Below are 16,118 nucleotides of genomic sequence, written 5' to 3'. Positions count from 1 at the left end.
TTCTTGAGCTCCTCTATGGCCTGTGACCAATTCATATTTTTCTTGGAAGCTTTTGATGAAGGAGTTTTGACTTTGTTGTCTTCTTCTGGTGTCATGTTTTGATCCTCTTTGTCCCCCCACAAAAAATTCTATGGTCTGATTGAACTTCCTCTGCTCATCTTGCCAGCCAATTACTTGACTTTTGAGCCCTTTGCAAAGGTAGAACTCTGCTTCCAGAGTGGAGAGAGAGCTGTGTCCCAAATTTCTGGGTTTTTCAGTTGTTGTCAGAGCTATGAGGAGGGCACCCTCTCTACAGCTACCACAAGCTCTGGAACACTAGCATTCCTCACCCCAGGACCACCATCCAAACCTGCAACCCAGGTCCAAGCTGGTTAAAGCAAGAGCAATTGCTCTGTGAATGATTGCTTGGTTCCCCTATGATCTGTGGGCCAGGAGCTCCATAGGCAGCCATGCCACAGCACTGCCACCTCTGCTGTCCTGGGTGAAGGGACTGGATCATACTCTTCTCTCACCCCGTTCCAACAGAGGTCCTTGCTGACCTTTTACTTTCTCTTTGGCGTTTATGGGTTGAGAAGTTTGGAAACTGCCACAGGTGAAGGGGATTCATTCTACTGAAGTCTACTCTGGCTGGTCTGGGCTGCAAGTCTGGGCCAGCATGGCTCCTGTGGGACTGTGCTCAGCTCCCAGCCTGGTGTGATAGACCCTTCCGGTCGGCCTTCCAGGCGTTCTTCAGTGGGAGATTTGTTTCTCTCTGTCATTTTGTGGATTCTGCAGCTGTAAAATTTATTTAGAGTAATTTTTTATACAGGTATTGGTGGTGGTTGGAGTGGGAGCTCAAGCAAGTTCCTGCTTTTACTCTGCCATCTTGGCTCTGACCCACAATATTGAGTATTAAATTATCTTTCTTTGGCCTTTTTTTCTGGACCATTTGTTTTTGCTATGAAATGCTTCAAATTACCTTATCTTTGTTTAGTCTTTTGGCTTTATTTTATTATTTCTTGATGTCTCATAGACTTTTTAGCTTCTGTTTAGCCAATTCTAATTTTCAAAGAGTTATTTTCTTTAGTAAGGTTTTCTGTTTCTTTTACCAAGCTATTAATTCTCCTTTCATATCTTTCTTCCATAGCTCTCATTTGGTTTTTGAAATCTTTTCTTTTAAAACCCTTTACTTTTTCTAGGAGTATAAAATAAATACAAATAATAAATAAGCATGGTGGACCCTGGTGGTTGAGGGAGTGGGAAAGGCTTCACGAGTCTTAAAGGTAGGATTGTGTGAGGGAAAGGTATCCAGGGTGGACATTCTAGGACAGGAAGAAACCATGCAAAGGACATATTCATTTATGTCATTCCTTTAAAATATCAACATTTTATTGAGTCTGGTAGAAACAAGGCATGAACCAACATCTTACAACTTATACCAAGATAAGCTCAAAATGGGTACATGATTTAGACATAAGGGTGATATCATAAGCAAATTAGAGGAACTTAGAAAAATTATCTGTCAGATCTATGGAAAAGAAAGAGTTCATGACTGAATAAAAGATAGGTTCACTGGAGGCAAAACGAATAATTTTGATTACATAAATATAAAAATGTTTTGCATAAACAAAACCAATGCAGCCAAATTTAGAAGCAGAAATTTGGGAAAAACATTTTAAAGCAAATTTCTATGATGAAGATCTCATTTCTCAAATATATAGGGAGCTGAGCCAAACCTGAAAATAAGAGCCATTCCCCAGTTGATAAACAGTCAAAGGATATGACCAGGCAGTTTACAGAGGAAGTAATCAAAATTATCAATAGTCATATTGAAAAGTACTCTAAATAGCTGATACATAAATGTAATTTTTTTCAATTAATTAATTTATTTTAGTCAACAGTCATTTCCATAAGATTTTGAGCTCCAAATTCTGTCCCCATCTCTCCCCTCCCCCTACTCCAAGTTGGCTTGCATTCTGATTACCTCTTTCTGCAGTCTACCTTCCCATCTATCACACCCCCCCCCCCCCTTTCTTGCAGGGCAAGATAGATTTCTATACCTTATTGCTTCTACATCTTATTTCCCAGTTGCATGTAAAAACAGTTTTAAAGGTTTGTTTATAAAAGTTTGAGTTCCATATTCTCTACCTTCCTCCCTCCTCACCCACCCTCATTGAGAAGGCAAGCAATTCAATATAGTTGTGCCAAACACTTCCATAATAGTCATGTTGTGAAAGACTATATTTTCCTCCATCCTATTCCACCCCCATTTATTCTATTCTCTCCTTTGACCCTGTTCCTTTTCAAGAGTTTGCTTCTGACTACTCCTCCCCCAATCTATCCTCCCTTTTATCATTATCTTCTCTTATCCCCTTCCCCTTATTTTATTGGAAAGGTCCCATGAGTTATAAATATCATCATTCCATGTAGTAATGTAAACAGTTCAACTTTAATAAGTCCCTTATGATTTCTCTTTCCTATTTACCTTTTCATTCTTCTTTTGATCCTCATATTTGAAAGTCAAATTTTCTGTTCAGCTCTGGTCTTTTTATCAAGAATGATTGAAAGTCCTTTATTTCATTGCATGTCCATTTTCCCCCTGAAGTATTATACTCAGTTTTGCTAGGTAGGTGATTCTTGATTTTAATCCTAGCCCCTCTGAACTCTAGAATATCATATTCCAAGCCCTCCTTTGCCTAAATGTAGAAGCTATTAGATCTTGTATTATCTTGATTGTGTTTCCACAATGCTTGAATTGTTTCTTTCTGGCAGCTTGTAATATTTTCTCCTTGACCTTGGAACTCTGGAACTTGGCTATAATATTCCTAGGAGTTTTCTTTCTGGGATCTTTTTCAAGAGGCGATTGATGAATTCTTTCAATTTCTATTTTGCCCTCTGGTTCTAGAATATCAGGGAAGTTTTCCTTGATAATTTCTTGAAAGATAATGTTTAGGCTCTTTTTTTGATCATGACTTTCAGGTAGTCCAATAATTTTTAAATGATCTCTCCTGGATATATTATCCAGGTCAGTGGTTTTTTTCCAGTGAGATATTTTACATTGTCTTCTATTTTTTCATTCCTTTGGTTCTATTTTATAATTTCTTGATTTTTTATAAAGTCATTAGCTTCCATTTGCTCCATTCTGATTTTTAAGGAATTATTTTCTTCAGTGAGCTTTTGAACTTCCTTTTCCATTTGGCCAATTGTGTTTTTTTTTAAGGCATTCTTCTCCTCATTGACTTTTTGGACCTCTTTTGCTATTTGAGTTAGTCTATTTTTTATGGTGTTGTTTTCGTCAGTATTTTTTGGGTCGCCTTCAGCAGGCTGTTGACTCATTTTTCATGATTTTCTTGCATCACTCTCATTTTTCTTCCCAATTTTTCCTTTATTTCTCTTACTTCATTTTCAAAATCCTTTTTGAGCTTTTCCATGGCCTGCAACCAATTCATATTTTTCTTGGAGGCTTTAAATGTAAGAGCTTGACTTTGTTGTCTTCTTTAGGTTGTATGTTTTGATCTTCTTTGTCACCAAAGTAAGATTCTGTAGTCTGAGGTTTTTTTTTTTACACTGTCTGCTCATTTTCCCAACCAAATACTTGACTTTCTAACTCTTTGTCAAGGTAGGACTCTGCTTCCAGTGGGCTAAGATGGTGTATTGTCCCAAACTTCAGGGGTTTTGTGCAACAGTTTTCAGAGACACTTTTAGGGGCCTATAAATGATCAGCTCTTCCAAGGTGGTATGATCAAAGGAGAGGTGTTCACTCCTTTCCGGCCTGTGCTCTGGTCTGTGAGTGACAACAAGCACTCTTTTTTTTGGAACTGTGAGGATTCCCTCTCCACTGTGCCATAAGCTCTACCATATCAGCACTCCTCCTCACCCCAGGACTGCCACCCAGGATCCAGATCCAAGCAGGGCAAAGCAAGAGAATCCTGCCTCAGCACCACCAAAGAGATTTCTGCAATTGCCCTCTGATCAGCTGCTCAATCCCCACACTGTCTGTCGGCTGGGAGCTCCAGAAGCAGCCACCACTGCTGCTGCTGCCTCCACCACCATCTCTGCCACCCTAGGGGTGGGGCCAGACAATGCTCTTTCACCCAAGTCCAGTAGAGTTTTCCCACTGACCTTCTACACTGTCTTTGGAGTTTGTGGTCTGAAAAACCTGGAGACCACCACAGCTGCCAGTGATTCAGTCTCCTGAGGTGCTCTGGCCCTGTCTCTGCTGGCATGGCTCATGTTGTTCCATGTCTGTGTTTCAGGCTGTGTTCCACGTCTAACCTGGTGTGATAGACCCTTCCTGTCGACTTTCCAGGCAGTCTTGGGCCTGAAACTTGTTTCACTCCATCATTTTGTGGGTTCTGCAGCTCTAGAATTTTTTTTTTGCTTTTTTGGAAGGGGGAAGGCAGGGCAACTGGGGTTAAGTGACTTACCCAAGGTCACCTGGCTAGTAAGTGTTAAGTGTCTGAGGTCAGATTTGAACTCAGGTCCTCCTGAGTACAGGGCTGGTGCTCTATTCACTGTGCCACCTAGCCACCCCATCCTTTGTCTTTTTAGAGGAATGTAAATTAAAAGAACTCTGAGGTACTACTTTACCTAACAGACTGGCTCATATGACAGAAAAGGAAATTGAGAAATGCTGAAGAAAATGTGGAAAAATAGGGACTTACCATTCTTGAGAACAATTTGGACCTATGTCCAAAGGGCTTTAAAATTGTACATCCCCTTATCCCCTTTGACCCAGCAATATTGTTACTAGGCCCAAACCCCATGGATATCAAAGAAAAAGGAAAAATACCCATATGTAGAAATGTATTTATTTAACAACTGTTCTGTGGTGACAAAGAAATATAAACTGAGGGGTGGCTAGGTGGTGTGGTGAATAGAGTACTGGCCCTGGACTCAGGAGGACCTGAGTTCAAATCCAGCCCCAGACACTTGACACACTTACTAGCCATGTGACTTTGGGCAAGTCACTTAACCCCAATTTCCCTCAAAAAAAAGTAAAAAAAAAAAAGAAAGAAATATAAACTGAGGCAATGCTTATCAATTGGGGAATGGCTGAACAAGTTATGGTATGTGATTATAGTGGAATTCTATTGTGCTTATAAGAAATGATGAGCAGGATGCTTTCAGAAAATCTTGGGAAGACTTACATGAACTGATGCAAAGTGAAGTGATAAGAACCAGTAGAATAATATACACATTTTCAGCAATATTGTAATGACGATCAGCTGTGAAAGGTTTAGTAACTCTGATCAATACAATGATCCACCACAGTTCCAGAGAAAGAACTCATGAGGAAAAATACTATCTCACCTCCAGATAGAGAACAAATGAACTCGGAATGAAGTTTGAAGCAGATTTTTTTCTCTTTATTTTTCTGGCTTTTTTTTTGGGGGGGGGGGAGGCGTGACTAATGTGGAAATATGTTTTGCATTACTTCATAAGTATAATGAATATCATATGTTTTACTTTCTCAGTGGATGAGGAAAGGGGCTGAAGAGAGGGAGGGAATTTGGAACTAGAACTAAAAATAAAAACAAAAAGACCTTGTTTTGAATTTTGGTGAAGAACTTTATTGACTTGTGTTTTGGGAAATTACATTTCATTATTTTAATTGCATTTTTTCTATTTCTTTAAAAATAAATGATTATTTTTAATAATCATAAATCGTCCTGTTATATGTGTTTCTATAGTACAGAGATCCTGTGCAGACCTCTGATTCATTTCTGAAGCTTCCGTGTCCTTTAGTTGGCCCTCGATGCTCAGATAACAATCCTGTAGGTAAGTGCTCATATGTTCTCTTTCCTATGTAATGTTAAGTTCTATTCTCACTCCCCTTTAAGGTTTGTCATTAGTTTAAGGAACCCACTGCTTAAATTTATAATCCCCTTAATCAGACTTCTCAATTAGGATATGGGACTTTTAAGCCTGAAAGCATCTTAGAGGTGACGTCATCCAAAGTTCTTTCTTATACTGGGGTCCCATCTCTAATGCCTCTGACAGGTGGTGGTCATCCAGCCTTTGCTTGAAGACTTCTAGGGAGCTCACTACTTGCCTGATGAGGCAGCTCATTCTGTTTTGGACACTTCTGGTTGTTCTATGATCTTTTCTCATGGTGTCCTGAAGTCTGCTTCCCTGTCACTTCTGCCATCTTGTCTTTATTTTGCTATCTGGAGTAATGGAACAACCATTCTGATATTCTAAGATGGTCACATTTTCTACCTTCATCTTAAACTGGCTATAATGCAATTCTGCCTCATCCTCGGGGCTCACTTGCCTTGTTCACAGTGCCATAGGTAAGTGGGCTCCTCTCAGGTGTCTGTCCCCCTGTAGGCAGCTCACTAGTGTGCCCAACAGACTCACTTTTTTTTTTTTTGCCTTTTGGAGGGCAGTTGGGGTTAAGTAACTTGCCCAAGGTTACATGGCTAGTTTTTTTGTGTGGGTGTTAAGTGTCTGAGTCTGGAACCGAACTCGGGTCCTCCTGACTCTGGGGCTGGCGCTTTACTCACTGCACCACCTAGCCGCCCCTACAGACTCACTTCTTGAGGGAAGGTCCTCAGTCACATGCTGTGCCCGAAGGAGAAAAATCAACCTCTGCTGCAGACCACTCCTCGCTTCTTTCACAACTTGCTTTGCCCTCTGTTTTCTCTTTTATAGTTTCAATTTGACATTTCATTCAGTGTCTACTTTTAGAAATTTCTTTGTTTTGCTTACCTTTTCTTGTTTATTCTGCTGTGATTTCCAGGCTTTCTGATGAATGAGATCTTCCGATGTGACAGAAAAATTATTCTGGAGCAATGTGGTGAAGACAGAGCCCTCGATATGAGTCAGTACATCCAGCCCAAGATTTTGGCAGTAAGTTCAGTTTGGAAATGCCCCTGCAAGTATAAAGCAAGTCATTTCTCTCTCTCAGCCTTATAGAATTGTTATAAGGATAAAATGAGGTTATCCAACATTTTGCCAACCTGTAGTCTAGGAATTCCCACAGATGGTGAGAGGAACAATAAAGCAGTTTATTTATCACACTGATCTGATTAACAGTTTTTAGAGAAAGAGGTGAGGTTAAAGTTTATATCACCTTACTTACTATTACTTAGCTCTTGACTTTCAACTGATTTCTGCACTTCTATCCTCTGAACACCTTGTATGGCTCCTTGAGAGTAATCTTTCTGTCATTTTTCATGATCAAAAATAGTGATGCTTCCAAACTCTATAGCTCAGCATTTTTGCATCTCTAACATCAGACCTTAAGCTGCTGTTCTAGCCTTTTTCCTACTGTTCTCCAGCACCAGTCTCCTGCTCTGGCCAGGCTGTCCTTAGAACATGTTTTGTGTATTCCCACCTCCGTGCCATCTCTTGCATGGAAGCCCTTTCAGTTCCCCTCTGCCTTTCTAAATCCTACCCCTCCTTTAAGGCCCAGCTCACACAATCAACCTACGTTGTTTTTCCAGACACTTGAGAACACTGATTTCTCCTTCTTCTGAACTCATGGCATCATAGAATCTTAGATTTAGAAGATATCTGGCCATCTTGAGGCCACAGAATAAAGAGATTTAGAGCAGGAAGGGACTTTTGGAATCATCTACTTCAATCCCCTACTCAATTTGCTTATTATTCTTTCCACTGAAACTATACTTTTCCCATATTCTGCCTTGTACTGGTGGTTACATTTTTCACGTGTTTATATCTATTAAAGGATCCCCCAAACTTGTCTTTTTGAGTTGCTATATTTTCTAGAAACACGGGTCTGAATGTGTCAAGGACAACCCCTGCCCCTTTTCCCCCTCCAGCTGACATAATTTGTTGTTTGCATCCCAGACTAAGCTCCCTGACTGTCCTTGGGAGTCAAGGCAGATGCCAGTCAGTCTGTGCTGGACTGATAAACTGCTTATACAGCTGGGACCCCGTAGTTATACAGACCCTCCTATCTTGATAGCCTAGCAGGTCTCAAGGGAAAAGAATCCAGCCAATCACCTTGCTCCTCCCCTTTGGGGGGGGGGTGTTTTGTTCTCTTCTCATCTTTACTGCACCTTTCCCCCTCCTGTGCCATGCCCCTTTAGGTGGAGCTTCCTGGTATTCTGCTGTCATAAATATGCAAACTTCCATATGGATTGTGAACTTTTTGGGTTCCATATGCATGCTTATTTCTCTTGTAATAAACCTAGTTTTCACATAAGTTTCGTAAAGTTATGATTGCCTACTGACATATCTTATCTACCCACCTTATTTCTAAGGGCCTGGAAGATAGCAGCCATGTTCTGTATAGCTTTCTCCCTTTACCCAACCTCTAGTACCTTGCACATAGGAGGTGCTCAAGAAATACTTGTTCATGAATTGATTGAGAAAAAGTTTAAGGGGCAGCGAGAGGACAGTACAGTGAATAGGACACCAGTCCTGAAGTCAGGAGGATCTGAGTTCAAATCTGGCCTCAGACACTTGACACTTAACTACCTGTGTGACCTTAGGCAAATCACTTAACCCCAATTGCCTTGCCTTCTCCTCTCAAAAACAGTTTAAGTATTCCTCAAGGCTAGCAATATCCAGAGGGTTGGCTGATGCCATGCTTTTCTTAGGAGTACATTTGCAAGCAAAATGTCAAATTAGTTTATTATGAATGTGATAAGAATGTTGACAGCATGTTCACATTACAAGACATGCAGTTATTTTTCTTTTTTTTTAGAGTGTTCAAGAAAAAAACCTTAGATATAAGAATGGGTATTAAAAAAGGCAAGGAAAGTAATGATTATGATATACAGATATAACTCTTTGTTTCCTTTTTTGTCTAGGTGCCTAATTCAGGTAAAGAGGTAAGAAGTCCATGTCTTAATGGAAAAAAGGCTATTTATGGTAAAACAACAACAAAACTAGCTTTTAATATCTTTTAAATAAATATGTTTATGATTAGAAATGATGCCTTGTTATTAATAGAAAGGATTCAGCTAAAAAGCAAGGTAGGTGCAAATAAAGAGTTCCTGGTACACCTTCCCTATCATTTCATAACATTTAAACTGAATTTGTTTTGAAGTTTTACAGTTTTCTTTGTGCTGAAACTGCACAGGTAACCCCTTCATTGACAAATGAATGGAATGCAATCCTATATTTTCTGGTTTCCTTAGGGGCACTTAAATGGTCTCTTGTCAAAGTGATGATTAGTAACCATGATGCAGTATGCCTGTAAAGGATTTATAAATTGAATTCAGTAAACTACCACATTTTAGGAGGTTATTTATTATTAATATAACATTTGGTGATTTGTAGATTTGTGGGTGAAGTAGAAGGCCTGCCAGGTTTGTACCCTCCCTTCTGTATCCCTCAGTGGTTGTGGAACCTGTCAGAACCAGAAGGGATAAAGAACAAGAGTCACCTGTCCCTTCCCTTTCTGTTGTCTGTAGTTACAAGGGAGGGGTTATAGTCTTATGGTACTATCTGGTTCTGTTTGCCAAATACCTGTTGGTTTTCATGAATAATCAGCATTTCTGTAGATGCTGTTTATATTTATTAGATCTTAGGATAGAAATATATAAAAAAGATATAGACATAGAAATGAGGTAATCTCTTTAGTTGAAAGAGAAATAGCCTGAAAGCTTAGCTAAGCAGAACTTTTAGGTAAACCATTTGGAGCTCTACTTATATGATATATGAATGAGAAGTACAGTCACTGGGGCTTTATTAAAAATTAAAGACAGGCCGCATCCTGTCTTTATCTATTGCTGTGTCAGTTATGGGGACAGGACAGCTTGGAGGGCTTGTACCTTTGAGTAATTACCAAAAAATCCACACCATATTTGTTAAATTGTAAGTGTTAAATCTATTTTGATAAATTCTAACTTTCTGAATATTGGTCTTTTGGGCCTGGTTCTAGCATATGGAGCTGTTCCTTTAGACTCACTGTTCTATAATCCATAACAGCCAGCTTTCCAGCTGTTCTGCTACGACATTGTTCTTACGGTCCTCTTGAGGATAATGAAATGGTTCAGTCAAGTTCATCTCCTCCATACTAGGCACAGTGCTTTGTCACAAAGATATTTGAATTTAAGGTACCTGTTCTTAGCATTTCTGTCAGCCTCTGGCACTTACTTCCTAAAAAGACTCCTAAAAAGGGATACTCAGGTTGAGGTTAAAGCTTTCATTCACTGCCACCCAGTATATTTAGGGTCACTAACCCAAACAGGAAGATTTTTATATTCAGTGATGAATTGGTAATTAATTTATGAAATTATGAATAGGGACAGGCATACCCAGTTCTTGATGTACTTACCAGGAAAGAACAATCTGTGGTGGAATATGGGGGGGTAAAAAACTCCAGAAAGGCAGAGACAAGTGGCAAAAAGTTCTAGAGAGGCAGACAGTGACATGGGGACAGCAAAATGGGATGAGGAAGAGATATGGAAGAGGAGAAGCAGAGAACATCACTCAGGTAAGCATGGATTAGAGTTGGGAGTACTCTGTAGCATGGACCAATGGAGATGCAGAAGGCTTTAGATGCAGGAGTTTGAGGTCTCATAGTATTTTGGGGGAGAAGACCAATTCCTCCTAACTCGACCATCTTGCAGTTAGTTCACTAACATATCCAAATCAGCTCAAAGTTAACGGTAAAACTTAAAAGTCATTATCCTAATGTTATCAGCATCTTTTTGATGTTCTGCTGGTTTGGAGCTGTCTGGGTTTTGTCTGGAATTTACATATAGAGCCAGAACCTTGACAAGCAGAACCTTGATGGTTTCTTTTGATTGGGCACATATTAACAGGATGTGAATTTTAGCTAATGTATGATACAATTTGCAAATTATACTCATTTCATCTTTGGGATGGTTTGTATATGTCTTCCAGGTTTCTCTTTGTGAACTTATTTCCTGCTATTGCTACTTCATACTGGTTATCTATAAAACTTGCTTACTATATTGACTAGGAGAAGGAAGGGTGGTCAGGGGTCCCAAACAAGATACAATTTTAACACAAGTGAGAAGAATGTGGCTTGACTTTATGATGACCTGAACAAGGGATCAGTATATGATAGTACAAGAGTCTCCCTCTGTCCTCCAGATCTAGGCACTAGGTAATAGGCACTTTTTTGGATGCTCTTAGACATATGAGAGGTATTTATTTTATGCAGATAGAAAACATTAATTAGTTTTGCCCTTTGGTTAATTATGCTATAGAGTCAAAGAGTCTTTAACATTGAATTGTAGATGTCATAGGAGATAGAATATATGTTAAAATCAAGTAGGTCTTGTAAAGGTTTATAGCTATGGAACTTCTTAGTCATAGAAGCATGTTATTGTGGAGCACGTTGAACAATCCGTTTATAACACTTTGCAGATTCCTATCACTGTCCAGACTCTACTTCAGAAGTCTCTAAATGGAACAGTGACTAGCAGGGTCCCATCTGATGCTGTTTTGCGTCCCACTTTTCGCATCATCAATGGTCTGAAAACCTGCACTAATGTTGTTGTTCTGGTAGGTGCCTGATCTCATTTTTTGGTGGTTTTATTCATTTAAGGCAGAATCAAGCTGCATATTGTGGGGCAGTCATCAGAAACTCCTCCCCAAAGGTTGTTTTTTCAGTAGACCACATTGTTTCCCATTTCTGTTTGTCCTCCTGGCATTTAGGAGTTGATTAGCTTATGAAGACAGATTAGTTAATTATGCCTCATCTTGAAGCTAGAGAGGAATAAAGGGTGACTGACAGTTTGTACCCAAAGACTGAATTTATCAGCTGTTAAAAGGAAACAGGCATGTCCTTTGTGTAACAGCATGGAATGAGCATTGACTTGGGTTTGGCCTGGGCTTTATTGCCTCTCCGTGTTGACTTTATTTATGTTGTAGTCACTCTGCATGTTGTTCTTTGGGTTCTGCTTTCTTCACACTAGGTCATTTTGCATAAGCCTTCCTTTGTGTTTCTGAATTCTTCATATTTATCATTGCATTATATTTACATGCCATTACTTGGACAACCATTCTCCCCAATCCAAACATCGGTCACATTTTGTTTCCAGTTTTTAAAATGTTTGACTTGAATGACAAACATTCAGAGTATGAATGATAAGATTAGTTATATTCTGCAAATTCCAGTGGGTGCGCAAAGTACCCATTTGGGTACCCTCTGACTTGAGCTCTCATCCTTATTTATGGTGTAAGGGGCATGCCTGAGATTGCTCTGCATTTCATGACCAAGTTGAGATTGTACTGGAGAAATACCAAGAATTGTAGGCACAGAGAAAGATTTGTTCTTTCTTTTTTCTTTAGTATTTTTAAGTATGCTAATTGTAGCTGCTAAAATGAGAGCCTTGTGTAATTTCCTCAAGGGTACACTAGCTAGCTATGTGCCCTTGGGCAGAGTATTTTCCTTCTTGGGCCTCACTTTCCCCATCTATGAAATAAGAGGATTAGATTACGTGATCTGCAAGGTCCATCCAGCCCCAAAGTTCTGTGACTATATTCTTTGATTCTAAATGGGAAGTAATGAAAGGGGTCATAAGTTGTGTTTGTTTTGATTTTCAGTTAAAGTACATCATCTTACATACAGAGGAAGGTGAAATCACAAAGGCTTATGCCAGTATCCTTCTTAGGACAGTCAGCAGCTCAATGCTTCCACTCCAACAGCAATTTCATGTTCAATTTATTGAGGTAATTTTTGTCATTTTAACACAGATGCTTGCCAAGTGAATAAAATCATCATATTTTAAGAGAAATATTGTAAGTTGTAAGTGTAAAACCATAATATAGTTTGTACCAAACGCTGGAATCATTTGTAGTAGAGCTTTATGGTGGAATTGTGTTCATTTTTTTTTCTTTTTCTCTTAGGAGCAGCACACTCTATAAGCTTGTAATTATACTTCAAGATGTGTGCCTGCATTCAGTAGTTATATTTGTAGTTGTTTATGGGGGGGGACGTATTATTGTTTGATATTCTAGACTTTATTAAAGCTCCCATTTTTCTGCCATTTTATGAATAAAAATAAGAATTTTTCTATGTCATATTATGTCTTTCAGCAAAATACTAGACCATTCCCTCTCAGTGGAAATCCAGGTTATTTTCCAGGACTACCGTTAATAGCTGGATATGTGATAAAATATCCTTTTTGGTTGTCTCTTAGGAGTCAGTTTTCCAATATTTGGAGATCATGTTGTCTCTTCTCTGTATATTCTTTAATTCTCTAGACTATTTAGGGAAATAGGGACATTTGTTTCCAATCAGGACTTACTTAGACCAATTCTGCCCCAGTTACTGATCTAGCTGCATATTAAGGGGAAGCTTTTCAAGGTTGTGGTGAAGTAATCTGTGTGTAGAAAATATTTTAGTAAACAGAAAATTATGACTCAAGGTAGAAATGTCTGCAGACACCAGAGCCTATAATGACTTTGTATTTGGTTGTGGAACCTGTAGTAACTAGAAGGAGTATGGGACAAGGGTCAGGCAAGAGCACATGATCCTGTGTCTGGCATGTTGGGCACATACTTTCACTGAGGAGTATGCAAGGTCTTTGGGTACCAGCTTGTTCTCTTCCACCAGTACCTGCTGGCTTTCATGAATTTCTGTAGGTGCCATTTATTTAATTAAATCTTGGGATTTTTTTGTTGTTCATGCGTTTAGTCATGTCCAACTCTTGGAATCCGTCTCTTTGTGTCCATACGGACTTTCTTGGCAAGGATACTGGAGTAGTTTGCCGTTTCCTTCTCCAGTGGATTAAGGCAAACAGAGGTTAAGTGACTTGCCCAGGGTTACACAATTAGTAAGTGTCTGAGGGTGGATTTGAACTCAGGTCTTCCTGCCTCCAGGCCCAGCGCTCTATCCACTCAGCCCCAAATATGTAGATACTAATGTATATAAGAGATTTATGAACCAGTTTATTGATGATGTAAATCTGCAGCTAACACTGAGTGAAGCCAAATTCTATCTTATCTTTTCCTTAGTTGATACTAGTCAATGAGAATAGTTGTAATAATGCTTTGAAGAAAGTATTGAAAAACTAAGCTCCATCTAGGAGACTTGAGGTACAGAAAAGTAGTCTCTTTGTCTTGCCAGAGGTTGCCTGAAAGGTGCTTTGTATAAAAGAAATAAAAGGGGCGGGGAGCCTTCCATTGTGCCCCCCTAGTGCTTGAGTGCCAGTCTGCTGTTCTAGAAATCATATACAGTTTGGGGGCAGAGGACCTGGGGGCAAGGCTCAGATTTGCTGCTTATTAGCCTTATTTTGGTCGCTGTCTTTTGGTTTTGTGTGACTTGCATTTATTTCTCAATATATACCTTCCTCTTTTAGCATAGTTCCAAATTGCTTTCCAGAACGGCTGAAGTAATTTACAGCGTGGCAGTGCATTATTTGAAGTGCAAATTCTCTTAATCTCTATAAGCCTCAGTTTCCTCTTCTGTTAAATATGGATAATAATTCTCCCATTGTTTACCAAATAGGGTTTTATGCCTTGAAAAAGAGCTTTATAAACTGAAAAATACTCTACAAATATGAACTGTTGTTTTAATATATCTTTAGCATAGGTCATATTTTCTCTTAACTCTGTGAACATCATCTCGTGTGGTTAGAAGTACCAACAGATATGGCCAATTTACCATTTTTCACAGCCCAGCTGAACAGAACTGCTTATTAGCAGAAGGCCTTCGGAAACCAGTGGTCTTTGGTTATGATATGATAACTGGATGCCAAATAAGGTAAGGGATTAATCTTTTACTATTTAACAGTTATGTTTATGATGATTAGATAACAAATGCTACTTTTTGAGGGTTCCTAAAAAGAACCCTAAAGCAGAAAGAAAACCCTTTTAACTTTTAATAAGCTTAGTTGGAATGAAATCCATAATATAGATTCTGATTTCATCATTACTCACTCTATCTAGCAGATGCCCCCAATGGTTCTCCACACCCTATCCACCAGGAAAACTGAGCCTGCCCCAGGGCAGGAGTGAAAACTCATACAATCCATTCTCTGTCTCTCGCCCCCAACTAGACATCTTGTCATCTGACCTGATTATATCAGTCCACACTTCCATCCACTAGATCTCCTTTTCAGAGGGAAAGAGAGGCAGGAGAACAGGAGACTGTCAACATGCATTTATTAAAGAATTCTCAGCTGGGTTAATATTTTGTTTTTTTTTTTCTTTCTTTAAGATTGAATGAAACTACCAATTGCAAACTAGTTCAGAGAAGACTAAAAAAATTACTGAGAGGCGAAACAGTACCAGACTCTGTAGCTTCTTTTGGAGATTCTTCACCGGCGAATTTTCAGGACTGGGTGCCTGTCCATTTCTCCACTCTTGTAGTAAAAAGAAAGGTAAACATAATTCCTAATTCTTGGAGAGCAGTTTTGATTTTTTTTCTCCATTAAGATGTCAAGTGTGGCAGTTGCTAACTTCCTGCCTCACTTTTCTGTATAGAAAAGACTTTCGATGAAGCCCTGAAGGAAACAGAAACACAGCTATATTTGAACAATTGTCCTACTATTACTCTCCATCCCTTGAAATTCATGACAGGATGGACAGGATTGTAGGGGCCATAGTGTGGTATTCTAAAAGGCACAGGAAATCTGTTCCGCTTTCTAGTCCTTGGCTCTGCCTTTATGGCCCTGGGCAAATCCTCTTCCTCCATGGGCCTCATTTTCCTTTTCTGGCAATGAAGAGGTCGAACTAGGCTAATTTCTGCTGTCTCTGGCAGTCTGATTTTTATAATCTGCATTGTTTCAGAGGGACCCAGACGTCTCCACGGTCAGCATCACAACCTTCCAGGGATTTAGAATTAGACTGAGCTCAGCCCCTTCTCATTTTACAGATGAGGAAACTCCAAGTCCTACACAAAACAAGTGGCCTTTCTTGTTTACCCCTCATTCTTTGCTCAGTCTGGGGCAGAGTAAGCCCTTACTACATGTCTGTTGATTGGCTGACTGAACCTTGGAGTCCTCTGACTCTAAAATCCGGGTGTTCTACCCACTATGCAATACTGTCAGTAGGCTCTATATGCAACCCACACTGAGCACTTTTTATCAAAATCCCCAATGAGCTTCATGGGACTGATAACTCTTCTAGCCACCCTGACTCCCTGTGATGCTTTTCCTTTGTCTGAGCTGTAAGGAATGTGGGTGGGCCTCCGTCACTGGAGGCAAGTTCTCCATCTCTGCCTAAGAGGCAAATCTTAC

The 16,118-nt window shown here is 39.5% G+C and overlaps 1 protein-coding gene across 2 annotated transcripts in view; it reads left to right on the top strand.

The window, feature by feature from the left end:
* The window catches only part of TCTN1 (tectonic family member 1), a 49,165-nt gene extending 33,836 nt beyond the window's left edge, over positions 1-15,329 (top strand). The window contains exons 5-12 of one of the 2 annotated variants that reach the window (XM_069081843.1): positions 5,673-5,760; positions 6,725-6,834; positions 8,766-8,786; positions 11,299-11,436; positions 12,481-12,606; positions 12,973-13,054; positions 14,500-14,641; positions 15,098-15,329. In XM_069081843.1, coding sequence (XP_068937944.1) covers positions 5,673-5,760; positions 6,725-6,834; positions 8,766-8,786; positions 11,299-11,436; positions 12,481-12,606; positions 12,973-13,054; positions 14,500-14,641; positions 15,098-15,314 — 924 coding nt within the window. In that variant the 3' untranslated portion in view covers positions 15,315-15,329. The remainder of the gene's footprint in view (positions 1-5,672; positions 5,761-6,724; positions 6,835-8,765; positions 8,787-11,298; positions 11,437-12,480; positions 12,607-12,972; positions 13,055-14,499; positions 14,642-15,097) is intronic. The other variant, XM_069081844.1, reaches the window with a different exon arrangement.
* The last annotated feature ends 789 nt before the right edge of the window (positions 15,330-16,118 follow it).

Source organism: Petaurus breviceps, unplaced genomic scaffold (assembly GCF_028583685.1).
Source record: "Petaurus breviceps papuanus isolate PSGF00001 unplaced genomic scaffold, PetGlider_PUasm1.0 99, whole genome shotgun sequence".
NCBI classification, from domain to species: Eukaryota; Metazoa; Chordata; class Mammalia; order Diprotodontia; family Petauridae; genus Petaurus; species Petaurus breviceps.
This window is presented reverse-complemented; position numbering and strand designations above follow the sequence as displayed.